Source organism: Larus michahellis, unplaced genomic scaffold, assembly GCF_964199755.1.
Source record: "Larus michahellis unplaced genomic scaffold, bLarMic1.1 SCAFFOLD_563, whole genome shotgun sequence".
NCBI classification, from domain to species: domain Eukaryota; kingdom Metazoa; phylum Chordata; class Aves; order Charadriiformes; family Laridae; genus Larus; species Larus michahellis.
In genome coordinates this window covers 1-17,407 of record NW_027435925.1, presented here as the reverse complement: position 1 = coordinate 17,407, position 17,407 = coordinate 1, and the positions used below count along the sequence as shown (strand labels likewise).

General features: G+C 63.3%; 1 protein-coding gene across 1 annotated transcript; it reads right to left on the bottom strand.

Annotated features, from left to right (window-relative positions):
• Positions 1-4,062: 4,062 nt before the first annotated feature.
• LOC141736779 (seizure protein 6 homolog) lies at positions 4,063-16,075 on the bottom strand. Its single transcript, XM_074571348.1, has 7 exons — positions 15,732-16,075; positions 12,126-12,317; positions 8,611-8,802; positions 6,169-6,207; positions 4,979-5,096; positions 4,577-4,679; positions 4,063-4,357 (listed from the first exon to the last, which is right to left on the bottom strand). The coding sequence occupies exons 1-7, from the start codon at positions 16,057-16,059 to the stop codon at positions 4,328-4,330; spliced, it is 1,002 nt and encodes a 333-aa protein (XP_074427449.1). The 5' UTR covers positions 16,060-16,075; the 3' UTR covers positions 4,063-4,327.
• Positions 16,076-17,407: the final 1,332 nt, after the last annotated feature.

Below are 17,407 nucleotides of genomic sequence, written 5' to 3'. Positions count from 1 at the left end.
CCCCCAATCCCCCTCCCAGCCCCCCCCAAACCCCCCCTCCCGCCCCCCGAATCCCCCCAAATTCCCCCTTTTGCACCCCAAAACCCCCCTCCCGCCCCCCAAAATCCCCCCTTTGGCCCCCCAAACCCCTCCTCCAGCCCCCCCGATCCCCCTCCCCACCCCCAAAATCCCCCCCAAACCCCCCCTTTTGCCCCCCAAATCCCCCCTCCAGCCCCCCCAAACCCCCCCCGCCCCTCAAATTCCCCCTTTTGCCCCCCAAAACCCCCCTCCGACCCCCCCAAATCCCCCTCCAAGCCCCCCCCCAACCCCCCAGAGCCCCCCCCCCCCCCCCCCCCAAAAAGGCCTTACTTCTCCTCCTCCTCCTCCTCGCTGTCGGGCTGCCCGCCCGAGCCCTGCTCTTCCTCGCTGTCGGGTTCCGGGGTGGGGGCGCGTCGGGGTCGGGGGGGGACGTGGCGGAGTTGGGGGGGGGCGTCCCCCCGGGCCAACAGTTCGTAAAGGCGGCGGATATCGGCCGGGGGGGGCAGCCAACCCTCGGGGGGTTCCCCTTCTTCGTCGCTGCAAGGTACCCCCAGCCTTCCTCCTCTTCCTCCTCTTCCTCCTCCTCCTCCTCCTCTTCCTCCAACTCTTCCTCGCCGCCCCCCCCGCCGCCGCCGCCGCCGCCGCGGCGCCTTCTTCTTCCTCTTCCCGGGGGGTTCTTCTTCTTCTTCCTCCTCCTCCTCCTCCTCCTCCTCCGGCCGCAGGGGGGGGCCGGGCCCCCACCGCCAGGGGACTGCAGCCCCGAGGTCACCTCCTCCGGCGCCGCCTCCATGGCTGCCTGTCCCCCCCCCCACCCCCAACCCCAAAAATAAAAAATAAAAATTAAAAAAAAGCCACTTTTCACCCCAAAAAACAGGGCTGGGGGGCGGGGGGGGGGGGTCGGGGCTAGGCCGGAGGTGAGTTCGGCGGCCACGGGGCCGCCATCTTGAGCCCTGAGGTGATGCTGGTGGCCCTGGGGCCACCACGTTGAGGGCTGAGGTGGTCACAGTGGCCGTAGGGCCACCGTGTCGAGGGCTGAGGTGGTCCCAGTGGCCATAGGGCCACCATATTGAGGGCTGACAGAGTCCCAGTGGCCATAGAGCTACCGTGTTGAGGGCTGAAGTGGTCCCAGTGGCCGTAGGACCACCGTGTCAAGGGCTGAGGTGGTCCCAGTGGCCGTAGGGCCATTGTGTTGAGGGCTGAGGTGGTCCCGGTGGCCGTAGGGCCACCATATTGAGTGCTGAGGTGGTCCCAGTGGCCATAGAGCCACCATATTGAAGGCTGAGGTGGTCCCAGTGGCCACAGGGCCACCATGTCGAGGGCTGAGGTGGTCACAGTGGCCGTAGGGCCACCGTGTCGAGGGCTGAGGTGGTCCCAGTGGCCATAGGGCCACCATATTGAGGGCTGAGGTGGTCCCAGTGGCCGTAGGACCACCATATTGAGGGCTGAGGTGGTCCCAGTGGCCGTAGGGCCATTGTGTTGAGGGCTGAGGTGGTCCTGGTGGCCGTAAGGCCACCATATTAAGGGCTGAGGTGGTCCCAGTGGCCATAGGGCCATTGTGTTGAGGGCTGAGGTGGTCCTGGTGGCCGTAAGGCCACCATATTGAGGGCTGAGGTGGTCCCAGTGGCCGTAGGGCCATTGTGTTGAGGGCTGAGGTGGTCCCGGTGGCCGTAGGGCCACCATATTGAGTGCTGAGGTGGACCCAGTGGCCACAGGGTCACCATGTCGAGGGCTGAGGTGGTCCCGGTGGCCGTAGGGCCACCATATTGAAGGCTGAGGTGGACCCAGTGGCCACAGGGCCCCCATGTCGAGGGCTGAGGTGGTCCCAGTGGCCGTAGGACCACCGTGTCGAGGGCTGAGGTGGTCCCACTGGCCATAGGGCCACCATATTGAGGGCTGAAGTGGTCCCAGTGCCCGTAGGGCCACCGTGTCAAGGGCTGAGGTGGTCCCAGTGGCCGTAGGGCCACCATGTCGAGGGGCTGAGGTGGTCCCACTGGCCATAGGGCCACCATATTGAGGGCTGAGGTGGTCCCAGTGGCCGTAGGACCACCATATTGAGGGCTGAGGTGGTCCCAGTGGCCGTAGGACCACCGTGTCGAGGGCTGAGGTGGTCCCAGTGGCCGTAGGGCCATTGTGTTGAGGGCTGAGGTGGTCCTGGTGGCCGTAAGGCCACCATATTAAGGGCTGAGGTGGTCCCAGTGGCCATAGGGCCATTGTGTTGAGGGCTGAGGTGGTCCTGGTGGCCGTAAGGCCACCATATTGAGGGCTGAGGTGGTCCCAGTGGCCGTAGGGCCATTGTGTTGAGGGCTGAGGTGGTCCCGGTGGCCGTAGGGCCACCATATTGAGTGCTGAGGTGGACCCAGTGGCCACAGGGTCACCATGTCGAGGGCTGAGGTGGTCCCGGTGGCCGTAGGGCCACCATATTGAAGGCTGAGGTGGACCCAGTGGCCACAGGGCCCCCATGTCGAGGGCTGAGGTGGTCCCAGTGGCCGTAGGACCACCGTGTCGAGGGCTGAGGTGGTCCCACTGGCCATAGGGCCACCATATTGAGGGCTGAAGTGGTCCCAGTGCCCGTAGGGCCACCGTGTCAAGGGCTGAGGTGGTCCCAGTGGCCGTAGGGCCACCATGTCGAGGGCTGAGGTGGTCCCACTGGCCATAGGGCCACCATATTGAGGGCTGAGGTGGTCCCAGTGGCCGTAGGACCACCATATTGAGGGCTGAGGTGGTCCCAGTGGCCGTAGGACCACCGTGTCGAGGGCTGAGGTGGTCCCAGTGGCCATAGGGCCACCGTGTCGAGGGCTGAGGTGGTCCCAGTGGCCATAGGGCCACGATATTGAGGGCTGAGGTGGTCCCAGTGGCCATAGGGCCACGATATTGAGGGCTGAGGTGGTCCCACTGGCCATAGGGCCACCATATTGAGGGCTGAGGTGGTCCCAGTGGCCGTAGGGCCATTGTGTTGAGGGCTGAAGTGGTCCCAGTGGTCGTAGGGCCACCATATTGAGGGCTGAGGTGGTCCCAGTGGCCATAGGAGCACCGTCTTGAGGGCTGAGGTGATTCTGGTGTCCCCGGGGCCAGTATTTTGAGCCCTGAGATGCTTTTAGTGGCCACAGGGCTGCTATTTTGAGGGCTGCGGTGATCTTGGTGGCCCCGGGGCGATCCTAATGGCCTTGGCACCATCACATTGAGGGCTGAAGTGGTCCCAATGGCCATAGGGCCACCATTTTGAGCCCTGAGGTGGTCCCAGTAGCCCTGGGGCCACCATGTTGAGCCCTGAGGTGGTCCCAGTAGCCCTGGGGCCATCATATTGACCCCTGAGGCGGTCCCAGTAGCCCTGCGGCCACCACGTTGAGGGCTGAGGCGATTCTAGTGGTCCTGGGGCCACCGTGCTGAGGGCCGAGGTGGTCCCAGTCGCCCCGGGGCCACCGTGCTGCCCCCCGAGGTGACCCCCCGCGCCCCTGGGGCCACCCCTTCGATCCCTGAGGGGGGTCCCAGCGGCCCCGAGGCAACCCCTTGGAGGGCTGAGGCGATCCCGCCGCCCGCAGCGCCGCCATGTCGGGCCCCGAGGCACCTCCCACCCCCTCAGGCCGCCATCTTGGGCCCTCAGGCGCCCCTCACCCCCCCCCACCGCCATCTTCCGCCCTCCTCCAACCCCCCCCCGCCGCCGCCGCCGCCGCCGCCATACAGAGCCCTCCCCGGTTCCCTCCGTCCCCTCTCGCCTCTCTCACCCGGCCCAGGCCGCCTCCGGACCGGCGTCGGGGGGGGGGGGCGGGGGGGGGGGGGGGAGAACGGGGCGGGCAGCGGCGCCCTCAGGCCCCGGGCGCCATTTTGTGGGTGTGTCCGTCCCGTCCTCTCCCCCCCCCCCACCCCGCGCCCCGCCCAGCTGCGCATGCGCGACGCCGCCGGGAGCGAGACACACCCCCCGCCCACTTCATTTGCATACAAGGCGCGGCGGCGGCCGCGCTTCATTTGCATAGCGGGCGGGGCTTACGCGCGGCCACGCCCCCCCTCGCGCCGGCCCGCGCGTGCGCAGATGGCGGAGGCCCGTTTAAAAGGGGGGGGGGGGTGTTTGTCGTCTTTATTTATCAATATATTGGGTTTTTAATGCCCCGAAATCCAAGCGAATGGACCCAAAATCGAAAGGGGGGGGGTGGGGTGGGGGTGGGGGTTTGGCAAGTGTGCGCGTGTGGCTTCTTGGTGGGCGGGGCGAGGTGCCGCCCCCCCTCCCCCCCCACACTTTGTGTTTAAAGTGGCAATGGCGGGGGGGCGGGGCGCCTTAAAGGGGACGCGTCCCCCGGCGCGGGGCGGGGGCCGTTCAGATGGAGACCTCGTACTCCCTGGTGTCCTGCGGGGGGAGGGGGGAAGGGAAAAGAGGGGGGGCAAGACCCCCAGCCAGGGGTCAGTCCCCCCCCAAAAAAGGTGTCAGACCCCCCCCGAAAAGGGGTCGGACCCCTCAAACACCCACCCCCCCCACCAGCGTCGCTTGGGGCGGGTCGACACCCGCCGGGGGGGGTGGGGGGTGGGGTGTTGGGGGTTGGGGGGAGGGGGGGTGGGGGGGGCTCACCCCGGCCTCGTAAAGGGGGTTGTTGAAGTCGCCCTCCACCGTGATGGGGCTGTAGCTGTGGGAGCTGGAGAAGGAGAAGCCGAAGAGGGGCTTGCCCTGACACCTGGGGCGGAGACACGGCGGGGGAAGGGGGGCGAAATAAGACACCCTCCCCCCCTCCCCCATCCCCCACCCCCGGGGGGCCAAAATTGTCCCGCGGCCCCTTTAAAACCCCTCCCATCGCCGCTTTAAGAAGCGCTGGGCCCCACCCGGCGTCGCCGCTTTAAGAAGCGGGGAAGAAGGCGGCGTTGCCGCTTTAAAGGGCTCGGCGCATGCGCGGGGTTGAGGCCGTGCGCCCCCTCTCCCCCCCCCCCGCCGCCGCCGCCGCCGCCGCCCCGCCCACCTGGCCGCTGATTGGCTCACTTGGTGTAATAGACGTAGAGGCCGCCAATCAGGAGGAGGACGAGCAGGAGGGGGAGGAGCGTGGCCAAGGCGATGCTGCCGCCCTCCAGCGGCCGGGCGGGCCCCGCCCTCTGCGTCACTGCGCGGCGGCCAATGGGGGAGCGGCGCGGGGGTGGGGGGGGGGGTGGGGGGTGTTTGACGTCAGCGGAGAAGGACACGCCCCCAAACCATGGCCACGCCCACGTCAGAGTGGCCCCGCCCCCAACCCGTGACCCCGCCCCCAGAGCCTCGACCGCGTGCCAAGGCCCCCCCTTGACCACGCCCCCAGCCCCACGGCCACGCCCCCGCAGCCTTAGCCCCACCCCTAGGTCACATGACCGGCACACCCTGGAGCCTTGACCACGCCCCCCGACCCATAGCCACGCCCCCAAACCCTTGCCCCCGCCCCGTACCATCGTGGCCACGCCCCCAAACCCCTCCCGTGGCCACGCCCCTAAACGGCATGGCCACGCCCTCAGAGCCCATGGCCACGCCCTCAGAGCCCATGGCCACGCCCCAGCCCATGGCCACGCCCCCAACCCACGGCAACATCCCCATACCCCACGGCCACGCCCCCAGAACCCATTGCCACGCCCCCCAGAGCCATGGCCACGCCCCCAGAGCTCACGGCCACGCCCCCAGACCCCATGGCCACACCCCCAACCCACGGCCACGCCCCCATACCCCACAGCCACGCCCACAGAGCCCATTGCCACACCCCCAACCCATGGCCACGCCCCCAGAGCCCACGGACACACCCCCAACCAGTGGCCACGCCCCCCAAAGCCCATGGCCACGCCCCCAGAGCCCACGGACACGCCCCCAGATCCCATGGCCACGCCCCCATACCTCATGGCCACGCCCCAACCCATGGCCACGCCCCCAGACCCCACGGCCACGCCCCCAGAACCCATTGCCACGCCCCCCAGAGCCATGGCCACGCCCCCAGAGCTCACGGCCACGCCCCCAGACCCCACGGCCACGCCCCCAGAGCCCACAACCACACCTGCAACCCACGGCCACGCCCCCCAAAGCCCATGGCCACGCCCCCAACCCATGGCCACGCCCCCAGACCCCACGGCCACGCCCCCAGAGCCCATTGACACGCCCCCCAGAGCCATGGCCACGCCCCCACCCCCGTGGCCACGCCCCCCCCGGCCCCGCCCCCTCACCCTGCAGCCGTCGCTCATCCAGGGCGTCGGGGTCGGCCGCTGCGGGGGAGGGGCCGGGGTGAACCCCGAGGGGGGAGGGGGGGAGGAGGAGGAGGAGGAGGAAGAAGAAGGTGGGCCCCGATGAGGGCGGGGGAAGGTGAAGGTGGGCCCCGAGGAAGACGATGACGAAGGTGAAGATGGCGGAGAACGTCGGGTCGGTTCGCGCTGACGGCGACGATGGCGACGGCGACGACGATGATGATGAAGGACGTCGAGGGGGTCCATGACGATGGTGACGATGATGATGATGGTGATGATGATGGAGAACATCGAGGTGGTCCATGATGATGACGATGAAGAACGTCGAGGTGGTCCATGGTGGTGATGATGACAATGATGATGATGATGATGATGATGGCGGCGAACATCAAGGTGGCCTCACGATGACGGTGATGATGAAGGACCTCAAGGTGGTCCATGATGATGGTGACGATGACGATGGAGAACATCGAGGTGGTCCACGATGATGGTGATGATGAAGAAGAACATCGAGGGGTCCATCATGATGATGATGATGGTGATGATGACGATGGAGAACATCGAGGTGGTCCACGATGATGGTGATGATGAAGAACCTCGAGGTGCTCCATGATGATGCTGATGACGACGATGAAGAACATGAAGGTGGTCTCACGATGACGGTGATGATGAAGAACCTTGAGGGGTCCGTGACGAAGATGATGACGATGATGATGATGATGATGATGAGGATGGAGAACCTGGAGGCGCTCCCTGACGAAGATGACGATGATGCCGATGATGATGATGGTGGTGCCGAGGCTGGAGAACCCAGAGGCGCTCCCCGATGAAGACGAAGATGAAGATGATGATGATGCTGAGGATGGAGAACCCGGAGGTGCTCCCTGATGAAGATGAAGATGAAGATGCCGATGATGATGATGATGATGATGATGCTCAGGATGGAGAACCTGGAGGCGCTCCCCAATGAAGATGAAAACGAAGATGATGATGGTGATGATGAGGATGGAGAACCCAAAGGTGGTCCCTAATGAAGATGATGATGACGATGATGATGACGATGATGATGATGATGATGGTCAGGATGGAGAACCCAGAGGCGGTCCCTGATGAAGATGATGATGATGATGATAATGATGATGATGATGATGATGATGATGATAATGAGGATGGAGAACCGGGAGGCGCTCCCCGATGAAGATGAAGATGACGATGATGATGAGGAGAAGGATGGAGAACCCAGAGGTGCTCCCTGATGAAGATGAAGGTGAAGATGATGATGATGATGCTCAGGATGGAGAACCCGGAGGCGCTCCCTGATGAAGACGAAGATGAAGATGATGACGACAATGATGATGATGATGCTTAGGCTGGAGAACCCAGAGGCACTCCCCGATGAAGATGAAGATGACGATGATGATGCTGAGGATGGAGAACCCGGCGGCGCTCCCCGACGAAGATGACGATGATGCCGATGATGATGATGGTGGTGCCGAGGCTGGAGAACCCAGAGGCGCTCCCCGATGAAGACGAAGATGAAGATGATGATGATGCTGAGGATGGAGAACCCGGAGGCGCTCCCCGATGAAGATGAAGACGAAGATGATGATGGTGATGCCGAGGATGGAGAACCCAAAGGTGGTCCCTAATGAACATGATGATGACGATGATGATGGCGATGATGATGATGATGATGATGATGATGATGATGATGATGATGATGGAGAACCCGGAGGCGCTCCCCGATGAAGATGACGATGATGATGAGGAGAAGGATGGAGAACCCAGAGGTGCTCCCTGATGAAGGTGAAGATGATGATGATGATGCTTAGGATGGAGAACCCGGAGGCGCTCCCTGATGAAGACGAAGATGAAGATGATGATGATGATGATGCTTAGGATGGAGAACCCGGAGGCGCTCCCTGATGAAGATGAAGATGCCGATGATGATGATGATGATGATGATGATGATGCTCAGGATGGAGAACCTGGAGGCGCTCCCCAATGAAGATGAAGATGACGATGATGATGATGATGATGATGAGGATGGAGAACCCAAAGCTGGTCCCTAATGAAGATGACGATGACGATGATGATGATGATGATGCTCAGGATGGAGAACCCAGAGGCGCTCCCCGACGAAGATGAAGATGCCGATGATGATGATGATGATGATGCTCAGGATGGAGAACCCAGAGGCACTCCCCGATGAAGACGAAGATGCCGATGATGATGATGATGATGATGATGATGATGCTGAGGCTGGACAACCCGGCGGCGCTCCCCGATGAAGACGAAGATGACGCCGAAGCCCATCAAACTCTTCCCCCCCTCCCCCTGCCCTCCCCCGGCCGTGCCCCGGGGCCGCCCATGAGGCTGAGGTGGCCCCAGACGCCCTTGACCGTGACGACGAAGGCTCCGTACCTCGGCAGAGGGGGGGGCGGCTGGTCCAGCGGGGGGGGTGGCCGGGGAGGCAGGTGACGGTCACCTCCCCCAGCAGCTCGTAGCCCTCGGAGCAGAAGAAACGCAAGGACTCCCCCGCCTGGTAGTGGTGCTTGTAGAGCGTCTGGTAGCCGTTGGCCGGCACCCCCGGGTTCAAGCAGGGCTCGTACTTCACTGAGGGGGGGGGGACGGCGGGGACACACACCCCGGGGGACGATAAAGGTGAGGGGGGACCTCCAGGAAGCCCAAAGTTCACCCTGGGACCCCCAAATTCCACCCTGGGCCCCCAATCCCTGGTGGTGGCATCTCAAGAGCTTCCAAATTCCACCCTGGGACCCCCAAAACTCCACCTTGGGATACCAAAACCAGGTCATGTGACCTCCGTGACCCCATAACTTCATCCTGGGACCCCCAAATTCCCCCCTGGGCCCCCAAACCGTGGTGGTGGTATCTCAAGAGCTTCCAAATTCCACCCTGGGACCCCCAAAACTCTACCTTGGATTCCCAAAACTGGGTCGTGTGATCTCCAGGACCCCATAACTTCATCCCAGGACTTCAAAATTCCACCCTTGGACCCCCAAATTCCCCCCTGGGCCCCCAATCCGTGGTGGTGGCATCTCAAGAGCTTCCAAATTCCACCCTGGGACCCCCAAAACTCCACCTTGGGATACCAAAACCAGGTCATGTGACCTCCAAGACCCCATAACTTCATCCTGGGATCCCATAACTCCACTCTGAGATCCCAATCCGTGGTGGTGGCATCTCAAGAGCTTCCAGATTTCACCCCAGGACCCCCAAAACTCCACTTTGGGACCCCAAAACCGGGTCATGTGACCTCCAAGACCCCATAACTGCATCCTGGCACCCCATAACTCCACTCTGAGACCCCAATCCGTGGTGGTGGCATCTCAAGAGCTTCCAATTTCCACCCTGGGACCCCCAAAACTCCACCTTGGGATGCCAAAACTGGGTTGTGTGACCTCCAGGACCCCATAACTTCATCCCAGGACTTCAAAATCACACCCTTGGACCCTCAAATTCCCCCCTGGGCCCCCAATCCGTGGTGGTGGCATCTCAAGAGCTTCCAAATTCCACCCTGGGACCCCCAAAACTCCACCTTGGACTCCCAAAACCAGGTCATGTGACCTCCAAGACCCCATAACTTCATCCTGGGACCCCCAAATTCCCCCCTGGGCCCCCAAACCGTGGTGGTGGTATCTCAAGAGCTTCCAAATTCCACCCTGGGACCCCCAAAACTCTACCTTGGATTCCCAAAACTGGGTCGTGTGACCTCCAGGACCCCATAACTTCATCCCAGGACTTCAAAATTCCACCCTTGGACCCCCAAATTCCCCCCTGGGCCCCCAATCCGTAGTGGTGGCATCTCAAGAGCTTCCAAATTCCACCCCAGGACCCCCAAAACTCCACCTTGGGACCCCAAAACCAGGTCATGTGACCTCCGTGACCCCATAACTTCATCCTGGGACCCCCAAATTCCACGCTGGGACCCCCAAGTTCCCCCCTGGGCCCCCAATCCGTGGTGGAGGCATCTCAAGAGCTTCCAAATTCCACCCCGGGACCCCCAAAACTCCCCCTTGGGACCCCAAAACCAGGTCTTGTGACCTCCAAGACCCCATAACTGCATCCTGGCACCCCATAACTCCACTCTGAGACCCCAATCCGTGGTGGTGGCATCTCAAGAGCTTCCAAATTCCACCCTGGGACCCCCATAACTCCAACTTGAACTCCCAAAACCAGGTCATGTGACCTCCAAGACTCCATAACTTCATCCTGGGACCCCCAAATTCCCCCCTGGGCCCCCAATCCGTGGTGGTGGTATCTCAAGAGCTTCCAAATTCCACCCTGGGACCCCCAAAACTCCACCTTGGGACCCCAAAACCAGGTCATGTGACCTCCAAGACCCCATAACTTCATCCTGGGACCCCCAAATTCCCCCCTGGGCCCCCAAACCGTGGTGGTGGTATCTCAAGAGCTTCCAAATTCCACACTGGGACCCCCAAAACTCTACCTTGGATTCCCAAAACTGGGTCGTGTGACCTCCAGGACCCCATAACTTCATCCCAGGACTTCAAAATTCCACCCTCGGACCCCCAAATTCCCCCCTGGGCCCCCAATCCGTAGTGGTGGCATCTCAAGAGCTTCCAAATTCCACCCTGGGACCCCCAAAACTCCACCTTGGGACCCCAAAACCAGGTCATGTGACCTCCGGGACCCCATAACTTCATCCTGGGACCCCCAAATTCCACGCTGGGACCCCCAAGTTCCCCCCTGGGCCCCCAATCCCTGGTGGAGGCATCTCAAGAGCTTCCAAATTCCACCCCGGGATCCCGAAAACTCCACCTTGGGACCCCAAAACCAGGTCGTGTGACCTCCAAGACTCCATAACTGCATCCTGGCACCCCATAACTCCACTCTGAGACCCCAATCCGTGGTGGTGGCATCTCAAGAGCTTCCAAATTCCACCCTGGGAACCCCAAAACTCCACCTTGGGATGCCAAAACTGGGTCGTGTGACCTCCAGGACCCCATAACTTCATCCCAGGACTTCAAAATCACACCCTTGGACCCTCAAATTCCCCCCTGGGCCCCCAATCCGTGGTGGTGGCATCTCAAGAACTTCCAAATTCCACCCTGGGACCCCCAAAACGCCACCTTGGACTCCCAAAACCAGGTCATGTGACCTCCAAGACCCCATAACTTCATCCTCGGACCCCCAAATTCCCCCCTAGGCCCCCAAACCGTGGTGGTGGTATCTCAAGAGCTTCCAAATTCCACACTGGGACCCCCAAAACTCTACCTTGGATTCCCAAAACTGGGTCGTGTGACCTCCAGGACCCCATAACTTCATCCCAGGACTTCAAAATTCCACCCTCGGACCCCCAAATTCCCCCCTTGGCCCCCAATCCCTGGTGGTGGCATCTCAAGAGCTTCCAAATTCCACCCTGGGACCCCCAAAACTCCACCTTGGGATACCAAAACCAGGTCATGTGACCTCCAAGACCCCATAACTTCATCCTGGGATCCCATAACTCCACTCTGAGATCCCAATCCGTGGTGGTGGCATCTCAAGAGCTTCCAGATTTCACCCCAGGACCCCCAAAACTCCACCTTGGGACCCCAAAACCGGGTCGTGTGACCTCCAAGACCCCATAACTGCATTCTGGCACCCCATAACTCCACTCTGAGACCCCAATCCGTGGTGGTGGCATCTCAAGAGCTTCCAAATTCCACCCTGGGACCCCCAAAACTCCACCTTCGGATGCCAAAACCAGGTCATGTGACCTCCGGGACCCCATAACTTCATCCTGGGACCCCCAAATTCCACGCTGGGACCCCCAAGTTCCCCCCTGGGCCCCCAATCCCTGGTGGAGGCATCTCAAGAGCTTCCAAATTCCACCCCGGGACCCCCAAAACTCCCCCTTGGGACCCCAAAACCAGGTCTTGTGACCTCCGGGACCCCATAACTCCTGGACTCACGGACACACTTGGGGGGCCGGTCGCTCCACTTGGGGGGGCCGGCGTGGCGGGCGTGGCAGGTGAGGGCGGGGCTGCCCTCCAAGAGGAAGCCCTGGCGACAGGAGTAACGCACCCGGCTCCCCACGGGGAAACGGGGGTCCCCCACGTTGCGTTGGCCGTTGGCCACCTCGCCGGGGTCCGGGCACCTCAGCACTGAGATTTGGGGGGGGGTCAGGGTGGGGCCCCCCCTGAGGTTGCCGGGGGGAGGGACACACACCTTGGGGGGGGGGGGAGGGGGGGGTGTCAGGGGGGTCCCGGGCAGGGGGGGGGGTGGGGGGGGGTGGGGAGATTTGGGGGGTTTTGGGGGGTTTGGGGGGTTTTGGGGGGGTTGGAGTGAACTGGGGGGGTCCTGGGGGGGTTGGGGGGGGGTTTGGGGGGGTCCTAGAGGGGGGTTTTGGGGAGATTTGGGGGGTTTGGGGAGATTTGGGGGGTTTTGGGGGGGCTGGAGAGAACTGGGGGGGTCCTGGGGGGGTTGGGGGGGGGTTTGGGGGGGTCTTGGGGGGTCCCAGAGGGGGGTTTTGGGGAGATTTGGGAGGTTTGGGGGGGGTCTGGGGGCTGTGGGGAGATCTGGGGGGGTTTGGGGAGATTTGGGGGGTTTTGGGGGGTTTCGGGGGGGCTGGAGAGAACTGGGGGGGTCCTGGGGGGGGGTTCGGGGGTTTGGGGGGTCTTGGGGGGATTTTTGGGGGGTCCCAGAGGGGGGTTTTGGGGAGATTTGGGGGGTTTTGGGGGTCCTGGGGGTTGGTGGGGAGATCTGGGGGGTTTTGGGGGGTCTTGGAAGGGGGTTTTGGGGAGATTTGGGGGGATTCGGGGGGTTTTGGGGGGGCTGGAGAGAACTGGGGGTGTCCTGGGGGGGTTTGGGGGGGTTTTGGGGGGGTCTTGGGGGCGTTTTGGGGGTGCTGGAGAGAACTGGGGGGGTCCTGGGGGGGGGGTCGGGGGTTTGGGGGGTCTTGGGGGTGTTCTGGGGGGTCCCAGAGGGGGGGTTTGGGGAGATTTGGGGGGTTTTGGGGGGGGTCTGGGGGGTGTGGGGAGATCTGGGGGGTGGGGCGGGGTCTTGGGGGGGGTTTGGGGAGATTTGGGGGGTTTTGGGGGGTTTTGGGGGGGCTGGAGAGAACTGGGGGGGTCCTGGGGGGATTGGGGGGGTTTTGGGGGGTCCCAGAAGGGGATTTTGGGGAGATTTGAGGGGTTTTGGGGTGCCGGGGGGGGGTTCTGGTGGGGGGTGTCCACACGGCAAGGGGGGGGGGGTCAAAGGCGGGGTGGGGGCGGGGGTCACCTGAGGTCAAGGTCGTACCTGAAGGTCTCTGGGGGGGGATTTTGGGGTGGGGATTTTTGGGGGGGGGGTGGATTTTTGGGGGGGGGGGGGGATTCCCTCACCCCTCTGGCAGGCGGGGGGGGGCTGGGGGGGGGACCTAGGTGGCAACGGGGGGGGTCGGGGGCCTTGTGAGGGGGTCACCTGGGGTCAAGGTCGTACTATGGGGGGATTTTGGGGTGGGGGGGTGGGGATTTTTTGGGGGGGGGTGGATTTTTGGTGGGGGGGGGGTCCCTCACCCCTCTGGCAGGCGGGGGGGGGGGCTGGGGGGGGTCCTAGGTGGCAATGGGGGGGGGGTTGGGGGCCTTGTGAGAGGGGTCACCTGAGGTCAAGGTCGTACCCGAAGGTCTACGGGGGGGATTTTGGGGTGGGGGGGTGGGAATTTTTGGGGGGGGGTTGGATTTTTGGGGCGGGGGGGGGGTCCTGGAGGGGGTGTCCACATGGCAAGGTGGGGGGGTGTCAAAGGCGGGGTAGGGGCAGGGGTCACCTGGGGTCAAGGTTATACCTGAAGGTCTCTGGAGCGGGATTTTGGGGTGGGGGGTGGGGATTTTTTGGAGGGGGGGTGAATTTTTGGGGGGGTGTGTGGATTTTTGGGGGGGGGGGGGTTCCCTCACCCCTCTGGCAGGCGGGGGGGGGCTGGGGGGGGGGTCCTAGGTGGCAACGGGGGGGTTTGGGGGCCTTGTGAGGGGGTCACCTGGGGTCAAGGTCGTACTATGGGGGGATTTTGGGGTGGGGGGGTGGGGATTTTTTGGGGGGGGGGTGGATTTTTGGTGGGGGGGGTTCCCTCACCCCTCTGGCAGGCGGGGGGGGGGCTGGGGGGGGGTCCTAGGTGGCAACGGGGGGGGTCGGGGGCCTTGTGAGAGGGGTCACCTGAGGTCAAGGTCGCACCTGAAGGCCTATGGGGGCGGATTTTGGAGTGGGGGGGTGGGGATTTTTGGGGGGGGGGTGGATTTTGGGGGGGCGGGGGGGTTCCCTCACCCCTCTGGCAGGCGGGGGGGGGCTGGGGGGGGGTCCTAGGTGGCAACGGGGGGGTTTGGGGGCCTTGTGAGGGGGTCACCTGGGGTCAAGGTCGTACTATGGGGGGATTTTGGGGTGGGGGGGTGGGGATTTTTTGGGGGGGGGGTGGATTTTGGGGGGGGTGGATTTTGGGGGGGGGGTGTCTCTCACCCCTCTGGCAGGCGGGGGGGGCTGGGGGGGCGTCCTAGGTGGCAATGGGGGGGGTCGGGGGCCTTGTGAGAGGGGTCACCTGAGGTCAAGGTCGCACCTGAAGGCCTATGGGGGCGGATTTTGGAGTGGGGGGGTGGGGATTTTTGGGGGGGGGGTGGATTTTGGGGGGCAGGGGGGTTTCCCTCACCCCTCTGGCAGGCGGGGGGGGGCTGGGGGGGGGTCCTAGGTGGCAACGGGGGGGGTCGGGGGCCTTGTGAGAGGGGTCACCTGAGGTCAAGGTCGCACCTGAAGGTCTATGGGGGGGGATTTTGGGGTGGGGGGGTGGGGATTTTTGGGGGGGGGGTGGATTTTGGGGGGCGGGGGGGTTCCCTCACCCCTCTGGCAGGCGGGGGGGGGCTGGGGGGGGGTCCTAGGTGGCAATGGGGGGGGTCGGGGGCCTTGTGAGGGGGTCACCTGGGGTCAAGGTCGCACCTGAAGGTCTACGGGGGGGGATTTTGGAGTGGGGGGGTGGGGATTTTTTGGAGGGGGGGTGGATTTTTGGTGGGGGGGGAGTTCCCTCACCCCTCTGGCAGGCGGGGGGGGGGCTGGGGGGGGTCCTAGGTGGCAATGGGGGGGGTCGGGGGCCTTGTGAGAGGGGTCACCTGAGGTCAAGGTCGCACCTGAAGGCCTATGGGGGCGGATTTTGGAGTGGGGGGGTGGGGATTTTTGGGGGGGGGGTGGATTTTGGGGGGCAGGGGGGTTTCCCTCACCCCTCTGGCAGGCGGGGGGGGGCTGGGGGGGGGTCCTAGGTGGCAACGGGGGGGGTCGGGGGCCTTGTGAGAGGGGTCACCTGAGGTCAAGGTCGCACCTGAAGGTCTATGGGGGGGGATTTTGGGGTGGGGGGGTGGGGATTTTTGGGGGGGGGTTGGATTTTTGGGGCGGGGGGGGGTCCTGGAGGGGGTGTCCACATGGCAAGGTGGGGGGTTGTCAAAGGCGGGGTGGGGGCAGGGGTCACCTGAGGTCAAGGTCGTACCTGAAGGTCTACGGGGGGGGATTTTGGGGTGGGGATTTTTTGGAGGGGGGGTGGATTTTGGGGGCGGGGGGGGTTCCCTCACCCCTCTGGCAGGCGGGGGGGGGCGCGCTCCAGCTGAGGTCCCACTGGCAGGTGAGGAGGTCGGGCCCGCGCAGGCGGAAGCCGGGCCGGCAGGCGAAGGTGAGGACGGTGCCCCGCAGGGGGAGGGGGCGGGAGGAAGAGCGGCGGGAAAAGGGCACCCCCGGCACCTCCGGGCACGTGTCGTTACGGGCGACGGCTGTGGGGCGGAGGGGGGGGGGGGGGGACGGACCCACGGCGAGCCCTAGAGCGCCCCTGGCGTAGCCATCGAATGCCCCCCCCCACGCCCCGTCCCCCTCCCGTAGGACGCGTAGAACCCCCACAGAGCCCATAGGAGCCCCATAGAACCCCCATAGAGCCCATAGAACCCCATAGACCCCATAGACCCCATAGACCCCATAGGAGCCCCATAGAACCCATAGCGACCCATAGCGACCCATAGACCCCATAGAACACACAGGAGCCCCATGGAACCCATAGAACCCCATAGAACCTCATAGAACCCATAGAGCCCATAGCAGCCCCATAGACCCCATAGAGCCCATAGAACCCATAGAACCCATAGCAACCCATAGACCCCATAGAGCCCATAGGAGCCCCATAGAACCCATAGAACCCCATAGAACCCATAGGAGCCCCATAGAACCCATAGCGACCCATAGACCCCATAGGAACCCCATAGACCCCATAGAATCCCATAGAGCCCATAGAGCCCATAGACCCCATAGACCCCATAGGAGCCCCATAGAGCCCATAGAACCCAATAGAACCCATAGGAGCCCCATAGAACCCCATAGAACCCATAGGAGCCCCATAGAACCCATAGAACCCCATAGAACCCATAGGAGCCCCATAGAACCCCCATAGAGCCCAGAGAACCCCATAGAACCCATAGAACCCATAGCGACCCATAGACCCCATAGGAGCCCCATAGAGCCCATAGAACCCCATAGACCCCACAGGAGCCCCATAGAGCCCATAGAACCCAATAGAACCCATAGGAGCCCCATAGAACCCCCATAGAGCCCAGAGAACCCCATAGAGCCCATAGAACCCATAGTGACCCATAGACCCCATAGGAGCCCCATAGAGCCCATAGAACCCCATAGACCCCATAGGAGCCCCATAGAACCCATAGCGACCCATAGACCCCATAGAGCCCATAGAACCCCACAGAACCCCATAGAACCCATAGGAGCCCATAGAGCCCATAGAGCCCATAGAACCCCATAGGCCCCATAGAACCCCATAGAACCCCATAGAACCCATAGGAGCCCCATAGAACCCCCATAGAGCCCATAGAACCCCATAGAGCCCATAGAACCCATAGCAACATATAGACCCCATAGGAGCCCCATAGAACCCCCATAGAGCCCATAGAACCCCATAGAGCCCATAGAACCCATAGCGACCCATACACCCCATAGAACCCCATAGAGCCCATAGGAGCCCCATAGAACCCATAGCGACCCATAGACCCCATAGAGCCCATAGAACCCCACAAAACCCCATAGAACCCATAGGAGCCCATAGAGCCCATAGAGCCCATAGAACCCCATAGGCCCCATAGAACCCCATAGAACCCCACAGAACCCATAGGAGCCCCATAGAACCTATTGAACCCCCATAGACCCCCATAGCACCCACTGCACCCCACAGTGCCCCATAGCACCCATAGAG